This window comes from Pristis pectinata, chromosome 7, assembly GCF_009764475.1.
Source record: "Pristis pectinata isolate sPriPec2 chromosome 7, sPriPec2.1.pri, whole genome shotgun sequence".
NCBI classification, from domain to species: domain Eukaryota; kingdom Metazoa; phylum Chordata; class Chondrichthyes; order Rhinopristiformes; family Pristidae; genus Pristis; species Pristis pectinata.
In genome coordinates this window covers 69,554,872-69,581,423 of record NC_067411.1, presented here as the reverse complement: position 1 = coordinate 69,581,423, position 26,552 = coordinate 69,554,872, and the positions used below count along the sequence as shown (strand labels likewise).

The 26,552-nt window shown below is 39.8% G+C and overlaps 1 protein-coding gene across 3 annotated transcripts in view; it reads left to right on the top strand.

The window, feature by feature from the left end:
- The window catches only part of syk (spleen tyrosine kinase), a 112,892-nt gene that overhangs the window by 29,442 nt on the left and 56,898 nt on the right, over positions 1-26,552 (top strand). For all 3 annotated transcript variants that reach the window (XM_052019904.1, XM_052019902.1, XM_052019903.1), the window contains exons 2-3: positions 16,111-16,576; positions 26,327-26,487. In XM_052019904.1, the coding sequence (XP_051875864.1) occupies positions 16,175-16,576; positions 26,327-26,487 (563 nt within the window). In that variant the 5' untranslated portion in view covers positions 16,111-16,174. The remainder of the gene's footprint in view (positions 1-16,110; positions 16,577-26,326; positions 26,488-26,552) is intronic.

Below are 26,552 nucleotides of genomic sequence, written 5' to 3'. Positions count from 1 at the left end.
ACACAAGTAAAAGCATGCAGATGGCTAAAACCAAAAATTACTGATTTTCAAGTGAGGACAAAATAGTAGTTTCTGCAATGACTAAGCAGCATCAGTATGTTGAACAAAATCAAAATTACTTTTTGGATTGAATACATTTCATCATTGATTTTACTCTTCACACCACCATATCTATGTTTAGCTTAGATGTCATGGTGCAATGAGTTATATTCCACTGAAGGTTTTGTAATGAACACAACCATTCCTTTAACTTTAATAAGAAAATCTTTCAGGGTAGTGTCATGTGTAGACAGGAAAGAAGATACATTGATTGATAATGCAAGACTGTAAAAGACTGGAGTTGTTTCCTATAGAATCCTCAGCTATGTCACAACACCTATGAAGTGCTAACCTCATGTGTGATGTTATAATTTATGCAAATGTTGCAATTATAAAAACTTAAGCCAATAGAGAAGTGAAACTGTTGATTAATCTTTTTGTTTCAATTATAGAATTCAGTTGTTTAATAGAACATACAAGAAAGTGGAAGCTGGCTTTTGAAACAAAATGAGTAGTAACTATTTTGTCTTTTTTTTTGTTTTGTAACTTTTGTAATTTAGTTGTCAGAGGTACCATTCTGTTGTGAGGAGTTGATTAGGCTTGCCTTAGTTACTTTCAGAAATATGCGTAAGACATGTAAATTTATGCCTAGTTCATTTTGTTACGTTTTCTGCTCTCTCAAAAAGGGGTTGACTATTAGCTGGGGTGAAGTTTCATCAGGCAGCCTGCAGTACCTTACACAAGCCTCTATATTAATGGGGAAACTAACCCCCCACGACAGCCAGTTTTCATGCAACTGTAAAAATCAAGGCAGGATAGTACTTTAACTCATTTAAGTGCCTCCACCAGCAGCTGACTGATTTTTTTTCCCAGGGAGCTCCTAATTAACTGCACAGTATTTCACTGTTTGATGGTAAATTGGACTCAGCTGCCCCAATTAAAATGCTAATTCCACTTAAAGATCCATTGGACAATCTAAGTGCTAAGAAGGCATGGACAGATCAAGACCATACTAAGAGATGGATAGCAGAATTGGACCAGTATCAAAGGTCTGTTGTGGTCAATAGTGTCTCAAATACATCCATGGAGTGACAGAACCAGGAGTGTCAGGGTGAGCAAGAAATTTGAAATACAGGTGGAAAGTTCCTGAAAAGAGTTATGATATCAGAAGAGAAGGAAGTGCTGCTGACGTTATTGATGTGACCTCAACCCTGTTGCAAGTGGTGATGGAGAGCTGGAAACATTTCAATGGCTGCACCACTTTGGTCAAATTAAGTGAAGGCACAAGGTGCATACACATCCCTAACACCTATATCCATTCAGTTTTAATGAAAAGGTGAATGAAATAGCTGCTTTGTACAGAATAATTCCCTCCTTCTCCATTCTTTATGTTACTTTTTAACAGCAAGAGTGAATAAAATATGGTAACTTTACAGTACAGCCTGCATCTAAAAGGATAATTATAGTGGATTGCCTGCAGGCACTTTGATATCATTCAAGTCTAAATTAATTACTAGTCTTTCTGTTCATTCTTTTTAAGAGAAAATGTTGCTGATTATAATGTTTAATTTTAGGCACATTAATTTTGCCTGTTTCTTTAAATTCACTAATTTACACATTCACATTAGAGCCTTGATTCCTCTCAATTTTGTGATATTCTTATTGTATGTTCTGTTGTGGATTAGTACAAAACATTTGTTTAATGACTGTAGCAATTTTCTTTCTTAGTATAATTTCCCTTGCTTTTTCCTCCGGGATCCTTGTTCATTTTGATGCTGTCTTTTCCATATGCTTGTAGAAGTTTCAACTGTCTGTTTTCACAGTTCTTATTTATAGTCATTTTCTAACTTCTTGATGAGTTACTTTTGCTACTTTCTAAAACAGTTTTATTCAGGTAGCCCTGAAAAGAGCTTTGGCAAAATAATATCATTTTGATGCTGACTGATATTCCAAGCAGAATGTCAATCATACCTACAATTTACTGGCATCCAGCACACTACTACTTGTGAAAATTAAAGCAAAGATTGCCCTTAGTTCAGATCATACAGATTTGAAATGCTTTGGGTACCATTTTGAGTACCATTACAAGGAAAGTCTGTGACCTTTAAGCGCTTTAAAACAGGAGCCATTTGTTGCTTGGATACATGAGATGTCAGAAAAAGCACTTGAGGTAACACAGTTGTTATGGCTATGAGATTTCCTTCTTTTGTGAAGTCCTTATGCCTACATGACAGATGACGCAAATCAACTAATGTTACCTCCCGAGCACCACCAATCGGCAACATCACATTGATTTGAAGATAATCACAATAATCTCACCTCACCAATATGGCCCGGATGAAAGAATGGCCTTTAAATAAGGGAATTTTTAAAGAAAATATATATTCATTCAAGGGATGTGGGTTTTGCAGGCTGAGCCAATGTTTAATTGCCCATCCCTAGTTTCCCTTGAAAAGGTGGTCATGAAAATCCTTTAGAATTGCTGCAGTCCTTGAGATGTGGGTATACCCACTATGCTCATTAGGGTTGGAGTTCCAGGATTTTGACTCAACAGTGGTGAAGGAATGGCAATATATTTCTAAGTCAGGATGGTGTGTGGCCTGGTGGGTAACTTCCAGGTGGTGGTGTTGCTGCCCTTGTCCTTCTAGTTGGTAGAGGTCGTCGGTTTGGAAGGAATCTTGGTGAGTTTCTGCAGTGCATCCTGTAGATGGTACAAACTGCTGCTACTGTGCATTGGTGGTGGAGTGAGCAAATGATGAATACAGTGTCTAATTATCGTGTTGTGCATTCTGCATTCATGGATTCCTTCATTACCCTTCTAGCAGAAGCTTGGAATTTAGAAAGCTTGAAGACAATGTTTAGCAAAACAAAATGGCAAGAGTTCAAGGCTTGTGCACTTTACAATGATCATATGCCTGTCCATCTCTGCAATTTGTTTTCCAGTGACTTCTTTCCAAGTTGGCTTGCTGGGGAAAAAGGCAACAAAAAGGGTAATGATAACAGAATGGAGGGAAGTGCTGCTGACACATCATTGCCACCTGAACCCTGCAGCAAAGCATTAATGGGGAGCTGGAGATGTTTCAGTGGCTGCACTAGTTTGGTCAGACTAAGTGAAGGCACAAGACCCATGCGCATCTCCAGCATCATCCATATCCATTCTGTTTTAAAGAAAAGGTGAATGAAATAGCCACTCTATACAGAATAATCTTAAAACACTGATTTCCCAGTGGATGCAGACACATTGGTGATAGACTACTCACGTGGTATAGAGAAGGCAACAGATTACTGTGATGGTTGAGAGGTAGTAACTGGGCATTGGTGGCCTGGCTGGTGAACCTGGCATGAGATAAGATATGTTTATTAGTCACATGTACATCGAAACACAGTGAAATGCATCTTTGCGTAGAGTGTTCTGGTGTTACCACGCTTCTGGCGCCAACATAGCATGCCCACAAGTTCCTAACCTGTACATCTTTGGAATGTATTGGTATTAGTATGGTTTATTATGGTCACTTGTACCGAGGTACAATGAAAAACTTGTCTTGCATACTGATCATACAGGTTAATTCATTATACAGTGCAATTACATTGAGTTAGTATAGAGTGCATTGAGGTAGTACAGGTAAAAACAATAACAGTACAGAGTAAAGTGTCACAGCTACAGAGAAAGTGCAGTGTAATGTGGGAGGAAACCGGAGCACCCAGCGGAAACCCATGCAGTCACAGGGAGAACGTACAAACTCCTTACAGGCAGCGGCCGGATGAGTGACAGTAGTCTGAACCAGCTGGCTGTGCACTTTTGGAATGCCATTGGTGGGAGCACAAATGCTGTTGAACTGAAAAGGGACCCATGAATCTTCCTCCATTAGACATTTGATGTTCCTTTGCTGATCCATCAGATGGCTCTGCAATCCAGTGGAGGAGATATTGCACAGCTGATGTCATTCCCTCAAAAGGCATGCCAATATTTGATAGTTAGGTGGAATTTCTTGCAATTTTCAATTGAAAGGCAAAATAACTTGGTTGTGGTGAGGGGAGGAAGCTAATAAAAGATATGTATGGCAGAACAAACAATCCATTGAGAAATGGAGGCATCTGAAAGAGAAGATTACAAGCATACCTTCACCCATCCTGCTCCAGTGAAGGGCTCCATTACACCCATGCACAGGTTGGTCAGCAAATGCTCCTCCCCGCCTAGATTTTGAGACTAGAAGGGAATATATTATTTCTTCCTCCTCTTCATTTTAAGCAGTCCCTTGGGATTAAGGATGACTTGCTTCCACTTAGATTTTGTGGGTTCTGAGGTGACTAATGTGGGAACTGCAGACTCTTCCACAGATTGGGGGAGGAGATGGTTGATGGGGTAGCTGGATAGTTTATGAGGTGATTTGCTCCTTCCGCTGCTTACTCAAGGGTTCTGTGTGCTCCCAATACATGGACTCAACATTTTGAGTACCATCCCAAATGCTCTATCTCCACCTTGAGTGATCATGAACCAGAGAGTTACAGGATTCTGTGTGGATGTTGCATTTCTTCAAGGAAGCTTTGAGCATGTCCTTGAATCTTTTTCTCTGCCCACCTGGTAAGCTCCTCCCATGACAGAGTTTGAAATGGAGTGTCTGTTTCTGGAGTCTGGTTTCAGGTTTGAGAATGATGTGACTTGCCCAATGTCACCAACTGGGATTAATTAGGACCTCAATCCTGGGGCTGTTGGCCTGGGAGAGGACACTGACATTAGTTCAATTAACTTTCAGTGAATTTGGAGGATTTCGTGGAGACAACACTGGTGATACCTTTCCAGTGACTTGAGGTGCCTGCTTTGGCCTTAGAAGCATATGGGGGAGCAGAGATCATTGCTGTCCAGTAGGTTATGTGTTTTGTGCCAGGTATGAAGTTTTGATACAACAAAGGCAGACACTGATGATGAAATTCCCTGTTGTGCTAGTACAGTCTTGGGTTGATTGAGGAAAAGGGTAATTGAAGGAGAAGACCTTGTGATGTTTACCACCCCACCAACCACCTTCAATGCCATCATCTGAGGTAGGTCACTTTGTCCTGCAAAAGGGACAAAGTGAGGCAACTGCTGTAGCAGAAGAGAGTGTGTCTGTGTGTGTGAGATAGCGTTGTAGGCTGGCTTGTAAAGATGACAGCACTGACATTGTAGTAGAGAATTCCATAGGTTCACCATCCTTTGAATGAGGAAATCTGTTCTCATCTCAGTCCTTTATATTCTACCCCATATTCCAATTCTTAGCACAGAAGTTCTGACCCAAGTTGTCACATCTGAAGAATAAGATAAGGTAGGAGGTAGATATTAGCAATGTGGCTGCCTTTATAGGATGTCAGCATCAATAGGATGTGAGACAGCAAGAAAGAAAACAAAGCACATTTTTCAGTTACTGAGCATGATATTAGCAACTCTTCTTATCCTGTAGCTGAACTCAGAATGGCCATTGACAAGCCAGAAGGTTTAAATAGATCAGGCATCTGGACTTGATAGTTCTGACCATACAGAAACCACAGTACAGGAAATCATGTGGATTCATCACCCACTCCCTTGTAAGTGTTCTTTGTTTTTTTGGAAAAAAGCAGAATGTGTAATACCGACAGAAATGTCTGCTAAACTGCAGTGTAAATCTATGACTAAATATTAGTTGGCATGTTTAGAGGTGCATTGCTTTGTATGTTCATGGCAAGTCCAGAACCGTATTGTTTGAGAGCCCACTGCTGAAAATTGAATTGCACATGAGGACCCAAGCATCTTGCATGGCTGAACAGCTCTCACACATTCAAGGCTTTCCTTCATGTGCTCTGCCAGTTTGAAGAACACAAAGCAAACCGTGAAAGGTCATGGTAGAGGCCAGAGCCAGGATTTGAGAAGCAGAGAGCCTGGGACTGAGGGAGTGGATTAGAAATTGGGACCCATTAGTTGATGTACAGATCGGGTTGGAGGGTTGTTGTACTGGAGAATGCAAACAATGGTTGGGGTGGGGGGGGGGGGGTTCTTGGTGGGAGGTGGTGTTGGGTAGAGAGAAGGGTTGTGAGTTTAGTCAGGAGGGTTGCTCAGGTGGCAGCAGAGTGTGAGGTTGATGGTGGTCAGGAGCCTGAAGAGCCAAGTAATTCATTAGCTTAAAAGGATCCATCTAAATGAGGTTCACACAGTTTGTAATGAACTCTGACAGGTCCTCTTTATGTACACTAGAGCAGACATCCCTAGTTCTGTGAAAACCTGCTTCTGCGTCGGCCACGCATACGTGCTTGAAAATTTCAGAATGAGTGTTCAGACATGCGACACTATTGCACACACCCAGGTTCCTCCATGCATTGACACATCAGTGCACTGAGGCCCAGGATTGAAAATCACGAATTTGCAACTTGGATGACATCCCAATTTTACATTAGTTCCAGGTGAGCAACTGAGTCACCCTATAATCAATTCTCTTGCTTACATGATTTCACCTAAAAGACCCAAAATACCACCCCAACATTCTGCATTACTTCAGCTACAGCTGTGTGTATCCGTTGATGTGCTCCTCCTTTATTTTGCACTATTACAAAAAAAAACATTCAGGAACAAAGAGTGTTCAACCAATGTATTTCCTATTCTGTGCTATTTGAAAACAATTTTACAGTCAATAATTACTTCTGCTTTGTGTTAGTATATTTACTGTATCTTTTTAATCCCATCCTGTGGAGTAAGCATGCTGGCTGTCTGGATTTTTGGTCTTTCATAGGATTGAAGTGGTCCCAAAATTCCTTCTGCTGAAGATGATCCTACAGAATCCTTTGCTGTGGCATTGCCCGGCCATACCCTATTCCTGGAAACTCCACTCTCACTTGCATGTTGAAGGACGAGATGATGGCTGCATAGGCCATTTATGTTTTCTCTTTAAGAGAAAGAGGCCTTAATTGTGCTTGCTGCTTTCTCAATGGGCATATTCTCAGCATAATCAGTGATATAAGCCCTGCACTTTTTCCCCCAAAATATATATTATTCATAAAATTTACAATATATTATACAATATATTCCTTTGTGGTTGTTCACATTATATATTCATTGTGTATGGTATCTGACACATTAGGGTGCCTCCTTCCACACAGTCCCTTCACTATGATGTAATTTTTTTCCTGTGGGTTATATTTTGCAGGTTCCAGGTCCTCAGGGTGCATAGCAAAAGGCCCTTAAACTGTAGCCATTTCAAGTGAGCCTTTGCAATTGCTGCACCAGACTTCATTGCATCCCTTGGCATGTAATCCTGAGTCCTGGAGATGGTAAATACCATGGTGTGGAAATAGTGGAGGGAGTGAATACTTAGGATGGCAGATGAGTATCAATCAAGCAGGCTGCTTGGCCCAAGGTGGGGTGGAGATTCTGGAGTGTTGTTGGAGCTGCACTCAGCCAGTCAAGGGAAAGTATTCCAGCACTTTGTAGATGCTGGAAAATCTGTAGGGAATCGGGAGTGCATTCTTCAGCACAGAATTCCCAGCTTTTGACCTTGCTGTGTGGAATCAATTTTTATATTGTATATTTGCTTAAGTTTCTGATCAATGTGACCCAAAAATGTTGATTTTGGGGGACTTAGAACAGAGAACATTACAGGACAGTACAGGCCCTTCGGCCCACAATGTTGTGCCAACATTTTATCCTGCTCTAAGATCTATCTAACCCTTTCCTCCCACATAGCCCTCCATTTCTCTATCATTCATATGTCTAAGAGTCTCTTAAATGTCCCTAATGTATCTTCCCCCACAACCTGACAAATGTATTGCCATTGAATCTCAGGGGATGATGGTTAGATTTTCTCTTTTTGGAGATGGTCTTTACCCTGGCGCTTACGTGACGTAAGTTGTGTTCGAATGTTGTCCAGGTCTTGCTGCTTGCAGGCATGGACTGCTTCATTATCTGAGGTGTTAAGAATGGAACTAAACACTGCAATCCTCAATGATCATCACTACCTCTAACCTTGCAATGGAAGGAAATGCGTTAATGGTGCAGCTTAAGATGGCTGGGTGCAGGACGCTGAATGACCAAGTCCTCCAGTGATGTTCTGAGGATAAAATGATTGATCTCCAGCAACTGATACCATCTTACCCTGTACCACGTACCTGGTGATTAATGTCACTTAGGACACTGTTCACACCGCTTCTGTTACTTTGTTGATTGAGGGTAGAATGATGAGGTGATACAGGTTGGGATTGGAATTATCCTGCTTTTTGATGACAAAAAAATGACAAGAAAATCTCCTTTGTTGCCACTTAAAGGTGGGGATGTGGAACATAACTATTCAGCATTGCAGATGGGACCTTGTCCAAGCCATTGCCTTTGCTGTGTCCACAGCGTTCACTGGACTGAACCAAATTGACTGAAGACTGGCTCCTTAGGATCTGAGAAGCAGGCTGAGATAAATGATCCACTTGAAAGTTCTCAGTGAAGGTGGTGACCAATGGTTCACCCTTGTGATTTGCACTCACATTCTGGGAATAATCAACCACCTCATTAAGGGCTGGATGTGACAGGGCTACAGAGCTTTATCTAATCCGTTGGCTGTGGGATTGCTGTAGTTTATTACTTCCACTGTTTAATGTGCATGTAGAGACAGTCCTAGGTGGTAGCCAATCTATCCGTAGATATATTTTGTGTGCTCCTGACACATCCTCATAGATCTTGTTGAATTGCCTGATGGTACTGGTCATGTATGCTGGGCCATGAGTTTACAGATTATGGTGAAGTTCAATACTTATAAATTGTGAGGAGATGTTTCTTCCAACTGGATGGGATAAGATGTTGAACACTTACGACTGAGATAAGGAGAGATAAGATATCTTTATTAGTCACATGTACATCGAAACACACAGTGAAATGCATCTTTGCGTAGCGATTTCTCGGGGCAGCCGGCAAGTGTTGCCACACTTCTGGCGCCAACATAGCATGCCCACAACTTCCTAACCCATATGTCTTTGGAATGTGGGAGGAAACCGGAGCACCCGGAGGAAACCCATGCAGACACAGGGAGAATGTAAGTACAAACTCCTTACAGACAGCAGCCGGAATTGAACCTGGGTCACTGGAGCTGTAATAGTGTTATGCTTACCGCTACACTACCATGCCTGCTTTAAGATTACTTAAAGCATCGGATTACAAATCTTTGGAATTCTTCAAAGGTGAGATCAGTAGATTTTCAAACATTAAGGAAATCAGAGGGGATGGGGAGCAACGCACAAATTGAACCTGAGTTACAGGGCCAACCATGACCTATTGACTGGTAAATTGGGCTTGAGGGGCCATATGGCCTACCACTGCTTCTATTCCCTATGTTCCACTTCCGCAGTTGGGGTCATTAGTGGGCCAGAGCACCTCCCTGGCTTAGGAAAACATTGCCTTGTTTTGCATACGTGTAGTATTTGAATTTGGAAGTGCTTTATGACTTTGAGCCGCAAAGTTTGTTGACATCATTCTTCTTGAAAATAAAGAGATATGAGAAGTTCCTTACAGTAATGTGATGCAGACTCTCCATTACGAAGACATGGAGTGTCAAGTTATGCAGTATTGGGCATTTTGTACCTCTGCTTAAATTAGTGTGAAAAAGCACCCAAGTATGAAGCAACAATCACAACAAAAGCATTACAATGCATCAATTATTTTTAAATTCTGGGGTGGATTTTACCTCTAGCTGAATTATGAAATTGAGAGTCCAACTAGGTCTAAAAGAATCGAAACATTTTCAAACTGCCTGGGCTTGAGCAATCTCATGCATTTTTAGAAATGCTGCGTGGATCGATTATTGCAGGTCCACAGCTGATCTTCAAAACTGCCTGGTTTCTATCATCAGCAACTGACGACAGGGTCCCGTATTAGACCAGGATAACAATATAACAATCATCCGCACTTAATGAGGATAATGGAAAGAAAAGAGTTTAGTTGCTTGTAGCCCCTAAAAATACGTTAGCAGAATGAAAAAGCCTGCAAGTGCTTTTTTTTATATAGAACAGGAAATTATTCTATTTCTTGACATGAACAAATGGGTAAAAAATTTGAGGGAGGGGGGTTCCACCTGATTTAGTTGAAATAACTTGGACTGAATGAAGGCTTGTAAATGCATATTTTGTATTTTTAGCAGTTAACCCATGCAGTGCATTGATCAGCTGGCTGCTTTGGTTATAAAGGAACAACCACAATTCTGAGACCTCATTTGAATCCTGCAAATTCTAATTGCTCATGCTGAGACTACTCACCTGTTTAGTGCCACAGGAAGTTAAACTGTGAAGGAAATGGGCAGCAGTCATGGCTCAACCCAAGGTGGAAGCAGGATGGGAGAAAGAGAGCAAAGTGAGTGTGGAGTGATGCATCAAGGTCGACAAACCTGCGGTACCTTTCGAGAGCTCACTTGTTCTCATGAGCCTTCATTGGGTATATCATGTCCTAGTTCCACTGACTTGTAGTCGGATTTGCACAGCACATGCTTTAACCAATTCAGGCTTGTATGTGTGTCATATTTTGCATATGAAAAGATGCCTGTTTCCTGAAGTAAGCACACACTTCGGTCACCTGAATGTGGGCCTCTGAGTCCTGCACCAGGCTGAATCTCAAACTGAGTCCATCACCCTTACCTTGAGACCATCACTTCTATTAATACCAACTTTTCAGCAGGTTAGAATTGACTCTGTTGTATTCTCCAGTAACTGTGTGACTCTTTGTTCCTCTCTTGGATTGTTCTTTAAAGTAAGCCTATATTTGCAAGTAATTTTGCATTTGATATATTGTAAATTTCAGGAGTCACTGATTAGCTGCAATAAATTAAATCTTGGTTTTTAAATTATTTGTGGTGCTCCGTCGAAGTGTTCCATTAAAATTCTCTCTGTGCTATTTAAAACAATATTAATAATAAGTAAATTAGCAACTGCATAGAAATAATCTGAAAAGGAACGTAACACTAAGTAGTATGCTAAGAATAGTTTGCAAATCCCCTGGTTCTTGATTAGTGGAAAAAAATCTACAGGACTGTCAATTCATATGTCACTTAGACATAGAGTGAAAAAGTGGCAGAGAATGAACTATTTTTATAAAAGTAAATCAGCCGTCATTAATTCAGTGGTGCTCTCAGAAGTAAAAATAGATCTTACCTGGAGAATGCCCTGAATATTCTCAGTATTTTCAGAGCGACCTGTCCAGCATGCCCTTCACCTTTCACATTATCACAACATCATTTAACTAATCCCAGTTGGCACTTTTAGACTGAAACCATACATGTTCTGAAAATAGCACAGATTAGTTTTCACAGAATAGTTATTATAGGTTCATGCTGACTAATTCCCAGCTGCTGTGTTATTTACAGGCTGGTTCTGAAAATATATGATTTACACTTCCTGTGATACACACCAGTGTCCTTAGGATTGCCAAAATTGGGCTGCACTGTCAGCTTCCATATTGCCACAGAATGCAATGTTAATGAAGCTAAGCATGTGAGCTTGTAGACCACTGACACTAATTATTAGAAATCAAGTTCAAGAGGAATATTTTTAAATGGACATACACTACTTGCTGGAGCCAGTCTCTCACCTCTTGCTCGACTATGCATGACTGTGTGTCCAGTTTGCAACACAGACTCCACATTGCTTTGTAACCCTGGAAACTCTGTAGTACTGTTGGCCCATGAAACTGCAATGGCAGTATCTAACCACTTGCAGAACATGACAGAAAAATTGCAAGAGCTACTTTTAGTCCAAAGCTGATGACTTCTAAATAGTTTGCATGGCTTTTGTAAATCAGCCCAGCTAGTTCAAAAAGTAATAGTTTTGAGAATAGAAAAACAAAGGTAATGCTGCATTGGCAGAATGCAATTATTCAAGTGTGCTGAAGCAGAAAATTTAAAGCAGTTCACTGGCACCGAGTCAACAATGCAGCACAACATTCTCTATTGAACTGTTAGTGGATTTTCAGGCCCAGGAATTCTACACCTCTTACTTTAGTCAATCTCTTCCATTCAAAATATGTTTTTTAAACAGTCCTTTGAGAGTGTGAAAATGCTTACTGCCAATGTAACTCATATCCTTTACAGGTGCTGCTTGATTGTTTTATCTTTTTAATTCATCTTTTTATAATTGATATGATATAACGAGACAAATATAATTTAGATCAGATATGACACATTCTGTTGCTTTGTTAGTTTGATGAAGAGCTGTAATTGGAAGTTCAGTTCTGTCCATTTTGAAAACCTCTACGCTGTTATAGCTTTTATTTTTATCCGTGATGCAACACATTTGTGGTGTTTGATGAGAGAGGACATGTTATGAAGGCAATAAAAATACTAAAATCTCCTTTCTTAATCTGTAGAAGAAGCAAGCTATTTTTGACTGAGGTCTAGCTCCTGTCTAATCCACTGCATGTTATTGGTATAAGTCTGGTCAAAGTCATCTGCTTTAAGTTCATTTAATCAAGTGGGGGGTGCCCGGGTGACTCCTGGTGCTCAATGCTGGTGGAGCCTGGCCCATTCATTGTGTTGATGTGTGCATACAATCACCAGTTTTTCATGTGAAGAAAGTCTAATGGGATGGATGCACCTTTCAGTTTTTATTAGTGTGCTGATGCTTAATTCATCTGGTGTACAAATGCTAAACAATTCTACATTTCAATCTTAAGTATAAGTAGCATTGTCTCAGATAACAACAATACAGAAAAGAAAATTCTACATTGTAATAGCAAAGTGAAGGAGTGGAACAGAGTGTGAACAGATACTGCATCATTCCAATCTGACTGTCTATGTTCCATTAGATTTAGAATTCTATTTGGGTTTGTGTCTGTGTTATGCAGTTCCTTAATAGTTGGGTGTTGCACAGGTGAAATTTCTGATGCAACAATTTAAAAGCTATTATACTAGTGTCCAAAATATATTTTTTTCCATAACCCACGTGCTGCACTACTTATGAACACAACTAATATTAAACTGTGATATCTGAGGTGTGAATATTTATGGGGTATGTGTGTTCCAAATAGAAGTAAAAGTGACTTAAATAATTGGCTCATTGATTGTACTGGGATTGAAAATTAGCTGTCATCTTGACTGAGTTAGATATACCTACAGGATGGTCAATAATTTATAAGTAACTCTGTATTACTGATCAAAACTTAGAGTTTATGAAGTAAGCAGTAAGGAATAAATCTGTTTTGTTACATAAACAGGGAACTGGGATATAATGCTTTACTTACATCAAAAAGTAATATCATGAAATAATGAATACTGTGTAGTGAAACTTTATCGATTGAAAAGGATAATCAGCAAATACTCAATTGGCAGAGAAATACCCAATGTGGATGTTGTGGCTGAAATGTCCATATCAAAGTAATTGAGGCATTGAAAGGTGCACAGATCCGATATATTTCAGGATTTTATAGCCTTTATAACCCTGGAAACTCAGCAATTTTACCAAGGCTGAGAGGGTGATGGCAGATATATATGGATTAAAAGAAAACCCAGCATTGTGCCAAACTGATTCCATGTGCAGGTGATGTGGTGGGACTTTTAATCTTTATTGTCTGCTGCAGAACACTATTCATAACAGCAAACTCAAATTTATAGTCAGTGCCTAAAGGACCTGGGGCCAGATGGAGATGAAGACATTATATTTAACGGAGCCAGGCAACGAAATGGTAAGGAGTAGGTAGTTGCAGTATGTTTCTCATGATGGTCCAAAGATTGCTAGCTGCAAAATGGTTTTTCTACATGTACAGCATATTAATGCTTAAAACATAACACAAGATTAGAGCTTATTGGGAGCAACTTTAACTGAAGAATCATACTGGGAAGCACAGACTTTACAGACAGATGGTACGCTCTGGGTGGTCCAAGGCAATTGGGAAAAGTTGGAAGTTGGTTGGCTGAGAAGGAACCAAACAATCCATTGCAGGGTAGGGTGCAGGGATATTGGGGGGTTGGGTGGGGGGGAGGGGGGAGGTGAGAGTAGGGTGAAAGGACTGGCTCTCACAGGCTGACATCAGGCCAAAGTGTTTTTTATAGCTCTTGAAGGAGTATTCATGGTCCCACAACCAGAAAACGCTAGTAAGAAACATTTGCCATTTCTGAGAAGTCTCTTGGTTAGGTTGCACAATGCTAGTACATGCCTATACAGACCCACACTCTGCGCAAATTACCTCAAAACTTTAATTGGGATCTTATGTTACAAAACTCCACTTTGCACATCCCAAGTGACAGGCTATTGAGCTGCTCATCTCAGTAGATGAACAGATGTTATGTCAAGGCTAGATAGGAAGACACGGAGAGACACAGCATGGAGACAAGCCCTTCAGCCCATTGAGTCCACACTGGCAAACAACCGCCCTTTTACACTAATCCCACGTTCATCCCATTTTCTATTCTTCCCACATTCTCATCAAATTCTTCCCAGATTCTACCACCCGCCTAGACACCAGGGACAATTTACCGGGCCAATAAACCTACCAATTCGCATGTCTTTGTGATGTGGCGGTGGGGGGGGGGGAACTGGAACACCCAGAGGAAATGCACTCAGTCACAGGGAGAATGTGCAAAACACCACACAGTCAGCACTTGAGCTCAGGATTGAACCCAGGTCTCTGCTGCTATGAGGCAGAGAGTCTAGCAGCCACTGCCTCTCAGCCACAGTGCTGCTTCAACCACAATTCTAGTATTCTATCTGTATATCAGGGTGCACCCTCAAAATGTAATCGCAACTCAGAAATCTTGCTACGGTTATATCCTGTCAAAGCCATTTTCTCTCGTTATCTTAGAACAAAGTAGCTGCATGATGTATAGTCATTAACTAACTCCCACCTTGGTGTACAAATTGTATATGTGTCTCATCACCTAATGCTTGCATTGATAGTGGACATGTTTGCAATGGTGTAAGTGCTCCTTCAGCTTCTAATTTCTCAACATGATTTTTCTCCTGGTAAAATCAGGTAGCAGGTTGACTTCACAAATAAAAGTAGGAGCAAGCTTTCCTAGTCCAGCAGTGTCATCCAAGGTGCTCTGACAGGTCTTTAGACAATCCTCCAAGATCTCTGTGGTCTGCCAACTTTGGTTCTGTTAGTTCCACCATTAGCAGGAGGTCATTATTCACTTTTGCTAGTGGAAAACTCGCTGGGCACATATGCACTGAATTGCTCCTGAGTATATAGGTTAACCACACATTGAAAGGTCCAACAATCTCATGTTTTACTGGGTAAACTAAAACACAAAAGAAGTTTGCTTCTTTGAGCTAACTGCAGTGTTCTCATCCCCCAATATCACTTGCATACTCAGTAGAAGCAATGTACATTAGGTCCTTTAGCTTCATGTAGAATTCTCCTGTTGACATGAAGATGGTTTGAGACTGAATAAAATCAAACTTGGATGAATTTGAATGAGTGTCCAATTTGAATTACCAAATAATTTAAATTGAAGTACCTTAATTAATTTTACTAAATGAAAGCATGTTTGTATGCTAAAAGCACAATATGTCCCCCCATGCACATAACAGTGGAGCAAGGTTTAATACTCAACATAATCCATTGGGGAAAGGATTGTAATCATGAGCTAGTTTCTGCTCAGACCTACCTAGTTAAATTACCAATAAAAGTGGGAACTCAGCTGATTATAGTAACAGATGTGTGAGGTGGTAAAAGATTCAAATAACGACATATAGAATGATTTTTTGAACTTGGTTAAAATGACAACAGATATTGATTTTTAAGATCATTTAAATAAGTACCTGAAAATTGGGCTCAATGCATGAATTTCAATGGCAGTCTGTTAAGTAAGTGCTATTAGTTTTATTCTTCTACACCAAGTAATCATACAACCAGTTAGCAGGTTGCAAAGTTATAGTAAATTAGATTTTGGAACATTCCAACTAATGATATATAAAGTGCTATACATCATGAAGAAAATACTGTGAACAAAACATCCATTATATATGTGCTTTCATTATTTCTCTATTCTTATATAAAATATTTGTTAAGAAATGTGGATCATTGCAATTCAAAGGTTTAATGCTTGTGTTTTTAAGTAGACAATGGACATTATAATGGTAACAACCTGTTCTTATCCTTCTTTCAAGGCTAGTCCAGGAGTTCAGAAGGCCAAAGTATCACTTGTGCCAGATATAAATTTCAACAAAGAAAATGGTGGAGAGAGTAAATCATCTACCCTACTTCTATGGCAGCATCACACGAGATGAAGCGGAGAGCTTCCTGAAGCAGGCTGGAATGGCTGATGGCCTCTATCTGTTACGCCAGAGTCGCAACTACCTCGGGGGCTTTGCCTTATCTGTGGCATATGGTAATAAGTGCCACCACTATACAATAGAAAAAGAATTAAGTGGAAATTATCTCATAGCTGGAGGAAAGTCCCACAAAAATCCTGTGGATGTTTGTGAGTACCATACTGAAGTGACTGATGGCCTTGTCTGTCTTCTAAAAAAACCATGTAATCGGCCAAGTGGAATTGAACCAAAAATTGGACCATTTGAAGACCTGAAAGACCATCTCATCAGGGAATATGTTCAACAGACGTGGAACTTGCAGGTAGCAAAGACTTCCTGTTGGATTCTTGCTTAAATATTTGTGTGTGTGTGTGTGTGTTGTGTGTGTGTGTGTGTGTGTGTGTGGTGTGTGTGTGTGTGTGTGTGTGTGTTGTGTTAGCTACAGAAGTCGAAGTCCATGCATAATTCACTACTTATGTGAAACTCATAACTTTCTCCTTATGCACATAGTTGGAGTGCAAGCAACAGGAATACAGCCTCAGAATGTTCCTTTTAACATAAACAGGAAAGAGGTCAAAGGAAAATGAAAGTAAAGGAATACCAAGTTCAAAGGTTGTTGTGTGACATGACAGACAGATTGATTTTGGTTGAGGAATGCAGATAAAAAGGTTGTTACAAATCCATTAGGCATAAACAGATGTTTTCGATAAGTCTGTTTTATAACAAGTGTTCACTCAGATTTACTGTCAAAATTATGGCGAGTTAATTCACATGCCGTAATTAATGTTTAAATTGTCTGACAACAAATTATGTTGATGAGGTACCCCAAGAAGTGTGAATCATTGCGAGTTGCTGAATGATTTGTGCCATATCAGCATAGTCTTACTAAATTATACTGTATATACATTATTACAAATTAACACATATGCCTGGAACTAGTGAAAGTTAGGAAGAGTTAGCAATGGGCATTGCTACATATGTATCAGAATTCATTAGAAAACAGATAGTGTCAGAGAACTGAAGAACAATCAATGTAAGTCCTATAAAAAGACGAAAAAGTACAAAGAACTATAGATATATTAACAAAAAGGAAACGTTATGGAACACTTAATTAAAAACCTTACAGAAAAACAGCTGGAAACTGAAAATATTTTTAAAAATGTCAGCATGAGATCCAGACGAGCAGGTCATGCTTGACTAACCTTTATTGGGTTCTTTGGAAGAAATAACTAAAAGAGTGGATAAGGATAACAGAGGAGTTCGAAGTATTTATATTTCCAAATATCTGGAGCCACAGAACAGACAGTGGAATAGATACAAAAACAAAACACTGCAGATGCTGGAAAATATGCAAAACAAAACAAAATTCTGGAAGTATTCGATGTCAGCAGTGACTGTGCGGAGAGAAACAGAACAGAAGAATGAGCAGCAAGCTGGTCAAATTCCACCTTAAAGCTAGTTAGATTGTCAAAGTGTGGGAAGTGATGCTCTGCAATGATCAATCTTGCAATCTTTATTTATCATAATTTATGTAAACAATGTAGACATAGTAATGGAAGTACAGTTTTAAAATCTGCAGTTGACACTGACTTGGGGGGGGCGTGGGGGAAGTATAGTTAATGCTGACAAAGCAGGCAATGGAAGAGAATATAGGTGGAAAATGTATAGCTAAGTCTGAAATAATTCATTCTGGTAGGAAGAAAATGGACTGCCCATTGTTCTTACAATGTAAGTGTCTAAATATGGTAGAGGATCAGAGGAAACTGAGGATGGGAATATGAGGTATCTGCAGGTGGAAATATAAGGATCACCAAAAGTAGTTACGCAGCTTTTTTAGGCCTTTTAAAATAAAGAACAGAGTATGAATTGAAAAGCTGATAAATTATGTTAAATTTGCATTGAAGCTGTTTGTGAACAGTCTGGTTTCCACATTATAGAAAAACTGATATATGAGTACTGGAGAAGGGGCAGAGAAAGATTTAAACCAGACTAGGTGTTTATACCAAGCAAAATGACTGAGAGATGACCGAATAAAGATTACGAAATGGTTTCATTGAGTAAATGTAGAGAAGTCGTTTTCTTGTAGCTGAATATATGGTCAAGAATGAACCCAACAGGGAATTCAGGAGAAACTTCTGTAAGCTGAGGATGGTTGAACTTAAAGGAACATTTGAATCAGACAGCTTAGACATATTGCTGGCTGCCCACAGAACACTCGACGCAAAAGCATGCATTTCACTGTGTGTTTCGATGTATATGTGACTAATAAAGTTATTTTATCTTATTCGACAGGAATCTTGATGAACACATGAATCATTATAGCATAACTACTCTGCATAAAAATAAAAGTTTCTTCATATCCTCCTTGTAACCCTTGCTCAGAACTTTAAAACTATATCTCTTGAACTCTGATTCTGACAAAGGTTCTTGGACCTGAAACATTATCTCTTTTTCTCTTTCCACAGATGTGGCCTGATCTGCTGAGTTTTCCAGCATTTTTAGTATTTTGAAGGGGGTTAGATGAGAGTGGAGAGGGTCATGTAGTGCAGCAACACCAGCATGGATCGGTTGGGCTGAATGGCCTGTTTCCTTGCTGTAACCACTTTGTACTTTGCAAAGCATGCAAGAGGTAACTTGGATAGCACTGGCTCACCATTTGTGATTGTCATCAGCAGATCCTGTTCCCCCACAAACCTCAACATAATTTCATCTTTACACAGAGCCAATGGAGTTAATGAGAAGCTTAGTCTGGGTTTAGAAAGAAGACCACAATGAAGCTATGCTGCCTTTTTAAATTCATTCTCAGAATGTGGGTGTAAATGGCAGTACAGGCATTTTCTGCACATTCCTCACTGTTATCAGCAGGTGATGATGGGCCTTCTTAGCAGTTTGATTGTGCAAAATGATTTGCACTGATGTGGGGCTGGACTTGTATGAAGGCAAATTTTGTATAAACGCTTGTTTCATTGCCTGAAGTTATTAGTGAACCAGAGGGACTTTTTCCCCAAGGGTTTTATTTCCAGATTTTAAAAGAACTGATTCTCTGAAATAATTCACATGGTTTGAAATATTTTGAATACAGATGAAAGGTCTCACTTGTGATATGCAGGGTGAGTTTTTATAATTAAAAAGAAAATTTTGAAATGTGGACTCCACAAATCCCCTTTTATAATGGGCTAGGGATCTGTGATGGTTGATATGTTTCTTTCTGTTTGTTCATGATGATGCATTTCCATCATCAAACATCAAAAACTATTATGGATATGACATAATCATGTGGTTATTGTTAGAAGGCATTAAATGAGCAATGCCCTTAAGAACAACTGGACACATTAGCACACTCTGACCAAGACCAGTGTATTAGTGGTAAACAATGAGTAATATCTGGGTAGATGTTTGAATTTGATTGCCTGTACTAAATGTACCAGGTAGTAACGAACACACACAGTACCCTGCTTCGGAAATTCGTTTCCATTGACTTCAATGGAGCTGAATTATGGAAGTGGAGCACAATGTGTGTATGTTCTTATCTTGTTTAGTCTACGCAACCAAGGATTAAATTCAATCCTGATAAATTGCTTTCATTTACTGTCATGAAAAGGCATCTGTTGTCACACTGCTAAGGAGAACTGAATGACAATTATTTTAGATAGTTTCCTTCGTCATCTTTTGGAGTGTGCCAGCTGTGGCTCATTGACAACAATCCCTGATCTAGAAGCTTGTGGATTCAAGTCCCTCTTCAGGGACTTGAGTGCAAAATCCGGGCTGACACTCCATCACAGCATCCACTTTAGCGCCGTTCCCCAAAGGATGGCATTCTGACAGTGCAGCATTCTCTTCTTATTTTATGAGATTTCAAGAACATAACATATTAAATCTTGTCTCTTTTTTACTGTTCTGTTTGCTTGTTTTCCTCAATCCAGTCTTTCTTTTTCAATTTCTTTCTCTGTTTGTACCTGATTTGACATTGAATTCACCCTCTCCTAAGTATCCTGCTTCTCAGTCCTCTCACAGTTTATTCCTCAATCCTTAATCTCATTTCTTTGGGAGGTTTAGTATTTATTCTGTTATTCACCAAGCTCCCAGCTTCCAGTAACTCACAGGATCCCACCTGATCACAGCATCGAAGGAGACCATTCAACCCATCAAGTCTGTACCAGCTCTATGTGCATTCCAGTTAGTCCCATCCCCCAAACCTTTCCCCACAGCCATGCAAATTCTTTTCTTTCAGATACTTATCTGGCTTTCTTTTGAGCTCTACAGTTGAATCTTCCTCCACTGCTATCCCTGGCAGTGCATCCCGGATCCTCAAAACAATGTAAGAAATAGTTTCCTCATGTCACTTCTTATTCTTTACGAGTCACCTTCATTCTATGACCCCTGGTCTTGACTTCTCTGCCAATGGGAAAAATTTCTTTCAATCCATTTAGTCTATCCCTTTCATGATTTTAAATGCCTTTACCTCCTCTGTTCCAAGAAGAACAATATCATTTTCTCCAGAATATCCAAATAATTAACATTTCTGCCCTCTGGAATAATTTTGGTAAATCCCTCTTACAACCTCTTCAAAGCCTTCACATCCTTGCTAAACAGTAGCACCCAGAACTGAACACAAAACTCCGGTAGGGGTTGAACCAGTGTCTTATGAAGGGTCATCATGGCTTCCTTGCTCTTGTACTGTATGCCTCTATTTATAAAGCCCAGCAACCAATATGTTTTTTAATTACTTTTTTAATTTGCTCTGTCCGTTTTGATGAATCCCCAGAGCTTTCTGATCTCGTATCCCTTTTAGAATTGTGTTCTCTGGTTAATGTTGTCTGTGCTCATTCTTCCAATCAAAATGTAACACTTCATACTTCACCTGCTCCCATCCACCCATTCTACCAGCCTGTCTTTATCTCTCCAAATTTAATATTATCTTTCTCAGTTTATTATGCCTCCAGGTTTTGTTTTAGCTGCAAATTGTATTCTTTAGACCAAAGTTCAAATCATTAATGTATATTTAGAGAAGCAATGGTCCTGGTATTGATATCTGGGTGACCTTTACTGTATACTTCTCTCCAGTCTGAAAAGTGCTGTACCCCCCCTCACTTCAACTGCCAAACTCCAGTCTCTTATTCTCTCTATGCACCCTCACTCTCTTTCTCTTTGTCCTGTGTTTCTCTCTCTGTCTTTCTGCCTGTCTCTCTCTCTCTCTTCCCCCCCCACCCCTGTTGTTGTCTCTTGCCTTTCACTCTCCTCCACTCAGTCTCTCTAGCTGTATCCTCCATTCTCTCTGTTTGTCCCTTTTTCTCTATCCCTATGCCTCCCTTCCCAAACCCAATATCTCCCTCATGCAAATTTGTAAGACTATGCAGAAAATGTTCTCAATTAGGTATAATGGGGTTGTATTCCCCTTGGAGATTCTCAACACAATATCAGTGGAAGATTGACAGGAAACCTACGGAACAAATAAAGAGTGCAGGTGTAAATGCAACAATGACATTATGAGAATTTTAATTCACTTTTAAAAATACATAAATTATAATTAACTTGATTTTTGTTGATTATTTATCATAAAATTATTACTAGCTCACTTTTGTCCCTTAGAGAACAAAATTCTACTGCCCTCAGCCAATATTGTTGGCTCCTAGTTGTCTCCTGCTGCTTTGCTGCACCCCTGCCCCCTCCACCTCACCCCGAAGAAGCCCAATAAAATGCTTAATCAACACTCTTTATCAGTTCTGGATTATTAATCCAGTCATATAACAACTACAACACAGTGCCCACTGAAGCTGCTTGAATGGGTTACATCCTGGCTAACATTTATTCCCCCAATCAACTCCTAAAAATGATATAGTTCATTGCGATTTGTGGAAACTTTATTCATTACAAAAGTGCCTAAAATTCAAACAAGCTTTAATGGTTTTAAACCTCTTATGGGATTTCAAGATCATGAAAGGTTCTATATTTTTTTTCTGGTAAGAAGCACAAGGCATACCATGCATGGAAATAATGCCCCAAATGTAAAAAAAACTAGTTTTATAATCTTTGTATATAGTGAATACATCATTTAAGTACTACTACAAATAAAGATAACTGAATAAATCTGATATCATATAAGGATATCTATTTCAGTTTTAACTGTGTCACATTGCCAACGCTCCTTTCAATTTGCCACGATAAATTTGATGGAAGATTTCTGCAAATGCTGATGAAAGAATTTGAAACCCTTTCACACATTACTTCTGCAGGGTTCCTTCCAATCGTCCACTGATATTGGGGGCAACGTAGGGATAGACAATAAATGCCAAGCTTGCCAGTGATTGACATCCACACAAGATTGAATTAAGAAGACACTTCCAATTTCTTTCTTATGTCCAGAAATAAGTATGAATTTTCATTGTTTTTGTTTCCTTGCACATCTAACAGACTTGTACCAAAGTGGGAATCTTGGATATGTACAAGATTGAGATGCGGACATTAGCAATGTTGGGTATGGTTTCCATAGAAATTGTAATGACTAAACTAAATGGTAATATTAAAAACACAACATGAAAGGTTATGATATGGAATAAGCAGCTCAAGTTGTGTAAACTGTAAGTGGGTTAGAAATTTTATGACTAGCCATGCATCCACTATGTAATAGATATATGTGATGCAATTGTACCACAGAAAACATGGTGCCACACTTTTCCCATGATAACTTTTTGCCTTATAAACAGAAGGTGAATAATTTTAGTTAAAATTAGTTTAAAATGCTTAGCGTTCTTCATTCATGAACTTAATTCACTTGTCAGAAAAGATGATATTTATCCTTCCACCACATTTTCCATTTTTATTGCTATATTGTATGAATATCAGCTGTAAGAATGCACAAGTGCATTTACTAATCCTTGTTAGAAATGAGAACTCTTTGGAAAATTTCTGCATATAATGTGATTGAAAAGCCACCAGGTGGTTCATAGACTAAAATGTCAAGTGATCTAAAGAAAATAAAGGAGAAAAGATAGCTTCCAGACATGGCATAGTCAATTTAATTGCTGTGTTATAGCCAGACGAATCGCTGGAATAAGGAATCAAAAATCAAAGTGCTTTGTAATGGAATTCATCTGTTTTCTCACTGATCCCTTATTCGCTTTTTTCCACTCAGTATGGAATCCACCCTGTAATTTTATTCATTGTGTTGATTACTCATTGTGTGAAGCAGAGTTTTCTGCGATTTGTTCTATGAATTTATTTTAATGGTTTAAGCCCATATCACTTTGTTCTGTTGCTATGATTTGATTTGATGTGTTTCAGGAGGGGGCAGGGATAAAATGGTATGAATGGTGTGTTGGGGTGAAGGATGAACTGGGTTCAGAGGAGGAATACACAATAAGTGCTGGAGGAACTCAGCAGGTCAGGCAGCATCCATGGAGGGAAATAAACAGTTGACGTTTTGGGCCGAGACCCTTTATCAGGACTGGAAAGGAAGAGGGCAGAAAGAATAAGAAGGTGGGGGAAGGGGGAGGAGCACACGCAGGCAAGGGATAGGTGAGATCGGGTGATAGGTGAGTCCAGGTGAGAGGAGGATGGTAGAGGGTGGGGGAGGGGGAGAAGATGTAAGAAGCTGAGAGGTGATAGGTAGAAGAAGCAAAGGGCTGAAGAAGAAGGAATCCGGTAGAGGGCAGTGGGCCATGGAATAAAGGACAGAGGAGAGGAGATGGGCAGGTGATCAAGGTGGGGGAAGGGAGCCACAGGAATAAGAGAAGACAAAAGGAGTGGTGGTGGGGGAAGAAAAAGAAAGGGTAGAGTTACCAGAAGTTAGAGAAATATTGAGGCCATCAGGTTGGAGACTCCCAAGGCGGAATATGAGGTGTTGTTCCTCCAACCTGCGTCTGGTCTCAACATGGCAGTAGAGGAGGCCATGGATAGACATGTCAGTATGGGAGTGGGATGTGGAATTGAAGTGGGTGCCACCGGGAGGTCCTGGCTGTTGCAGCGGACGGAGCGAAGGTGCCCGACGAAGTGGTCACCCAATCTGCGTCGTTCTCACCATTGTGCAGGAGGCCACACCGGGAGCACCGGATGCAATAAATGAGGAGGAAGTGGCTGTGAACTGAGATTGTGATGGAGCAGAGGCATTGGATTGAGTGACTGCTTTACACAATTGTGGACTACAGCATTATAACCTGTGGACGGTGATTATTAATGCATTTTAGTGTGATGATCTCTACAAAGGATGTAGGACCTGGAAAACAACTGTAAATGTCTTCAAATGTCCTAAATAAACCACAAGGAACAGTCCTTACGGAGAGTCTCAACTAGGAAGTGTAAACTAGAATACTTAATTTAAATCCAAAGTATGTACAGAAACAGCAGAGGCAAAAGAAAGATAAAGATTGAAGAGTGTGTGTGTGAGAGAGAGAGAGAGAGAGAGATAAATTACTTAAATCTTTTAATTTGATCAAATCACCAATAATATTTACAATCTGAAGGAATGAGGCTCCACATCTATGAAATGTAACCTTTGGTACTATAGGGATGGTTTGACAACAAATGAGATATCAAGCCATTAAAAATTCACTTAAATGTGAATGCACAGCTCCAAATTTTACTGATGGAACTAGTGGATAAAAACTACAACTTCATGTCATTCCACATGATTGAATGGTGTGTGATAACTTTTAATCCCTAAAAGCAAGTTGATTGGAGTCAGGTGAGATGTAAAAAAGATAACATTCACAAACCCAAACCCAAAATGCAATCAACTGGCCTGTTTAAGAATTGAACTTGGGAGAGACGATGCCCAGGCAGTCTGCCTACTTACTACAGGTGGTCAGGAAAGTAAGGAGCACAGTGAAGATTGAGCATCATATCTAAATTCACAAATAGGTTTAACCAAATTCTGCCTGAATTTCCAGGATTTGGGAAACCCAGCAGCTGAAAGGAAGCAAGGACAGTAAATTACTAGTTATTGGCAAGGAGGAGGACAAATGCTTCTCCCAGTCCCCAGGTTTACCTGCTTGCCAAGGAAGGACCCCTTCTCTTTTCATCAAACCACCTTTTTGTCCCAATGAATGGGAAACATACCCATCCTCCATTAGCAGGTACAGATTTCTTATGACTCCAGGCTCCTCTAGATTCTTGGCTTTCCTCACCAAAACCATGCACCCTCCTTTTGATGTCCATTCCCCCATTACAAAGCAGAGGAAAATCTTCTCACTTGTTTCCTAAATTCATCCAGACACTGATAGGACTAGCGAGGATATATTTAGGTGGCAAGCATTTGTAGGTGGTTAAGAGAGGGCGCTAGCTGGAGCATTTAGTTCCAATATGGTGATGTTGGCATCCATCAATAATATACCTGGACTGGCATCATGAACTGTCGGCACATTTCCAGACAGATATGTGTCTATGGACGAGCTAACACCTTTAGCATTGTATCTTCCAGTGTGCCTCATGCTAGGATGTGCACCAGTGTGTATTGGACACAATTCTCAGCCTGAAGCAGCACCTGTAGTGCCCAAATAACTCCATTACAGATCTGAACTTTACACCTTTAGTTTTCAAGGTCGATGTGAACATATGCAGCAGCATGCATCCCTTTGAACTTAACATTAATTTGCCAATTGCTTACCCATTTTGCAGGTTTATTAAAATCTTCGTGTATTTTATTGCAGTCCACTTCTACCTTAACCATGTCTCCAAATTTGAAATTGTACTTCCATCTTCTGCATCCAAATCTTTCACTGTCTTTCATTGTGAACAAATCTTTCATTGTGAACAACAGTGGTCCCAGCATAAATTACCACCATTTTTCATTCTGAGATACTACCTAACTTTTACCCATACACTCTCGTTCCTATGTTGTAGCTATCATACTGTCCATTCTCAGAGGCATCCCCTATGCAGTAAGTCCATAATGTGGTAGTTATAAAAGGTCTTTTGGAAATCCAGGCATATTGTATCTACTGCATTTCTTTGGACTGATATTGAGGGACAAGATATTTAATTTCAGGTGTTTTGTTTTTTAAGCACTATTTGTAAAATGGGTTGAAGTTAGATATGAGTTTATATATAAAGCAAACTTTCTCATTTCTGTGTACAGGGGGATGCTCTTGAACAGGCAATCATCAGTCAAAAGCCACAGCTGGAGAAACTAATTGCAACAACAGCCCATGAGCGAATGCCTTGGTTCCATGGGAAGAAATCCCGAGATGATGCTGAGCGCTGCATGCTCAGAGGCACACGGACAAATGGAAAATTTTTGTGAGTAAAATAATTAAAGTTGAAAGGTTCTGTACATTTCTCTAAGTATCCATGAGGCTTTTGCC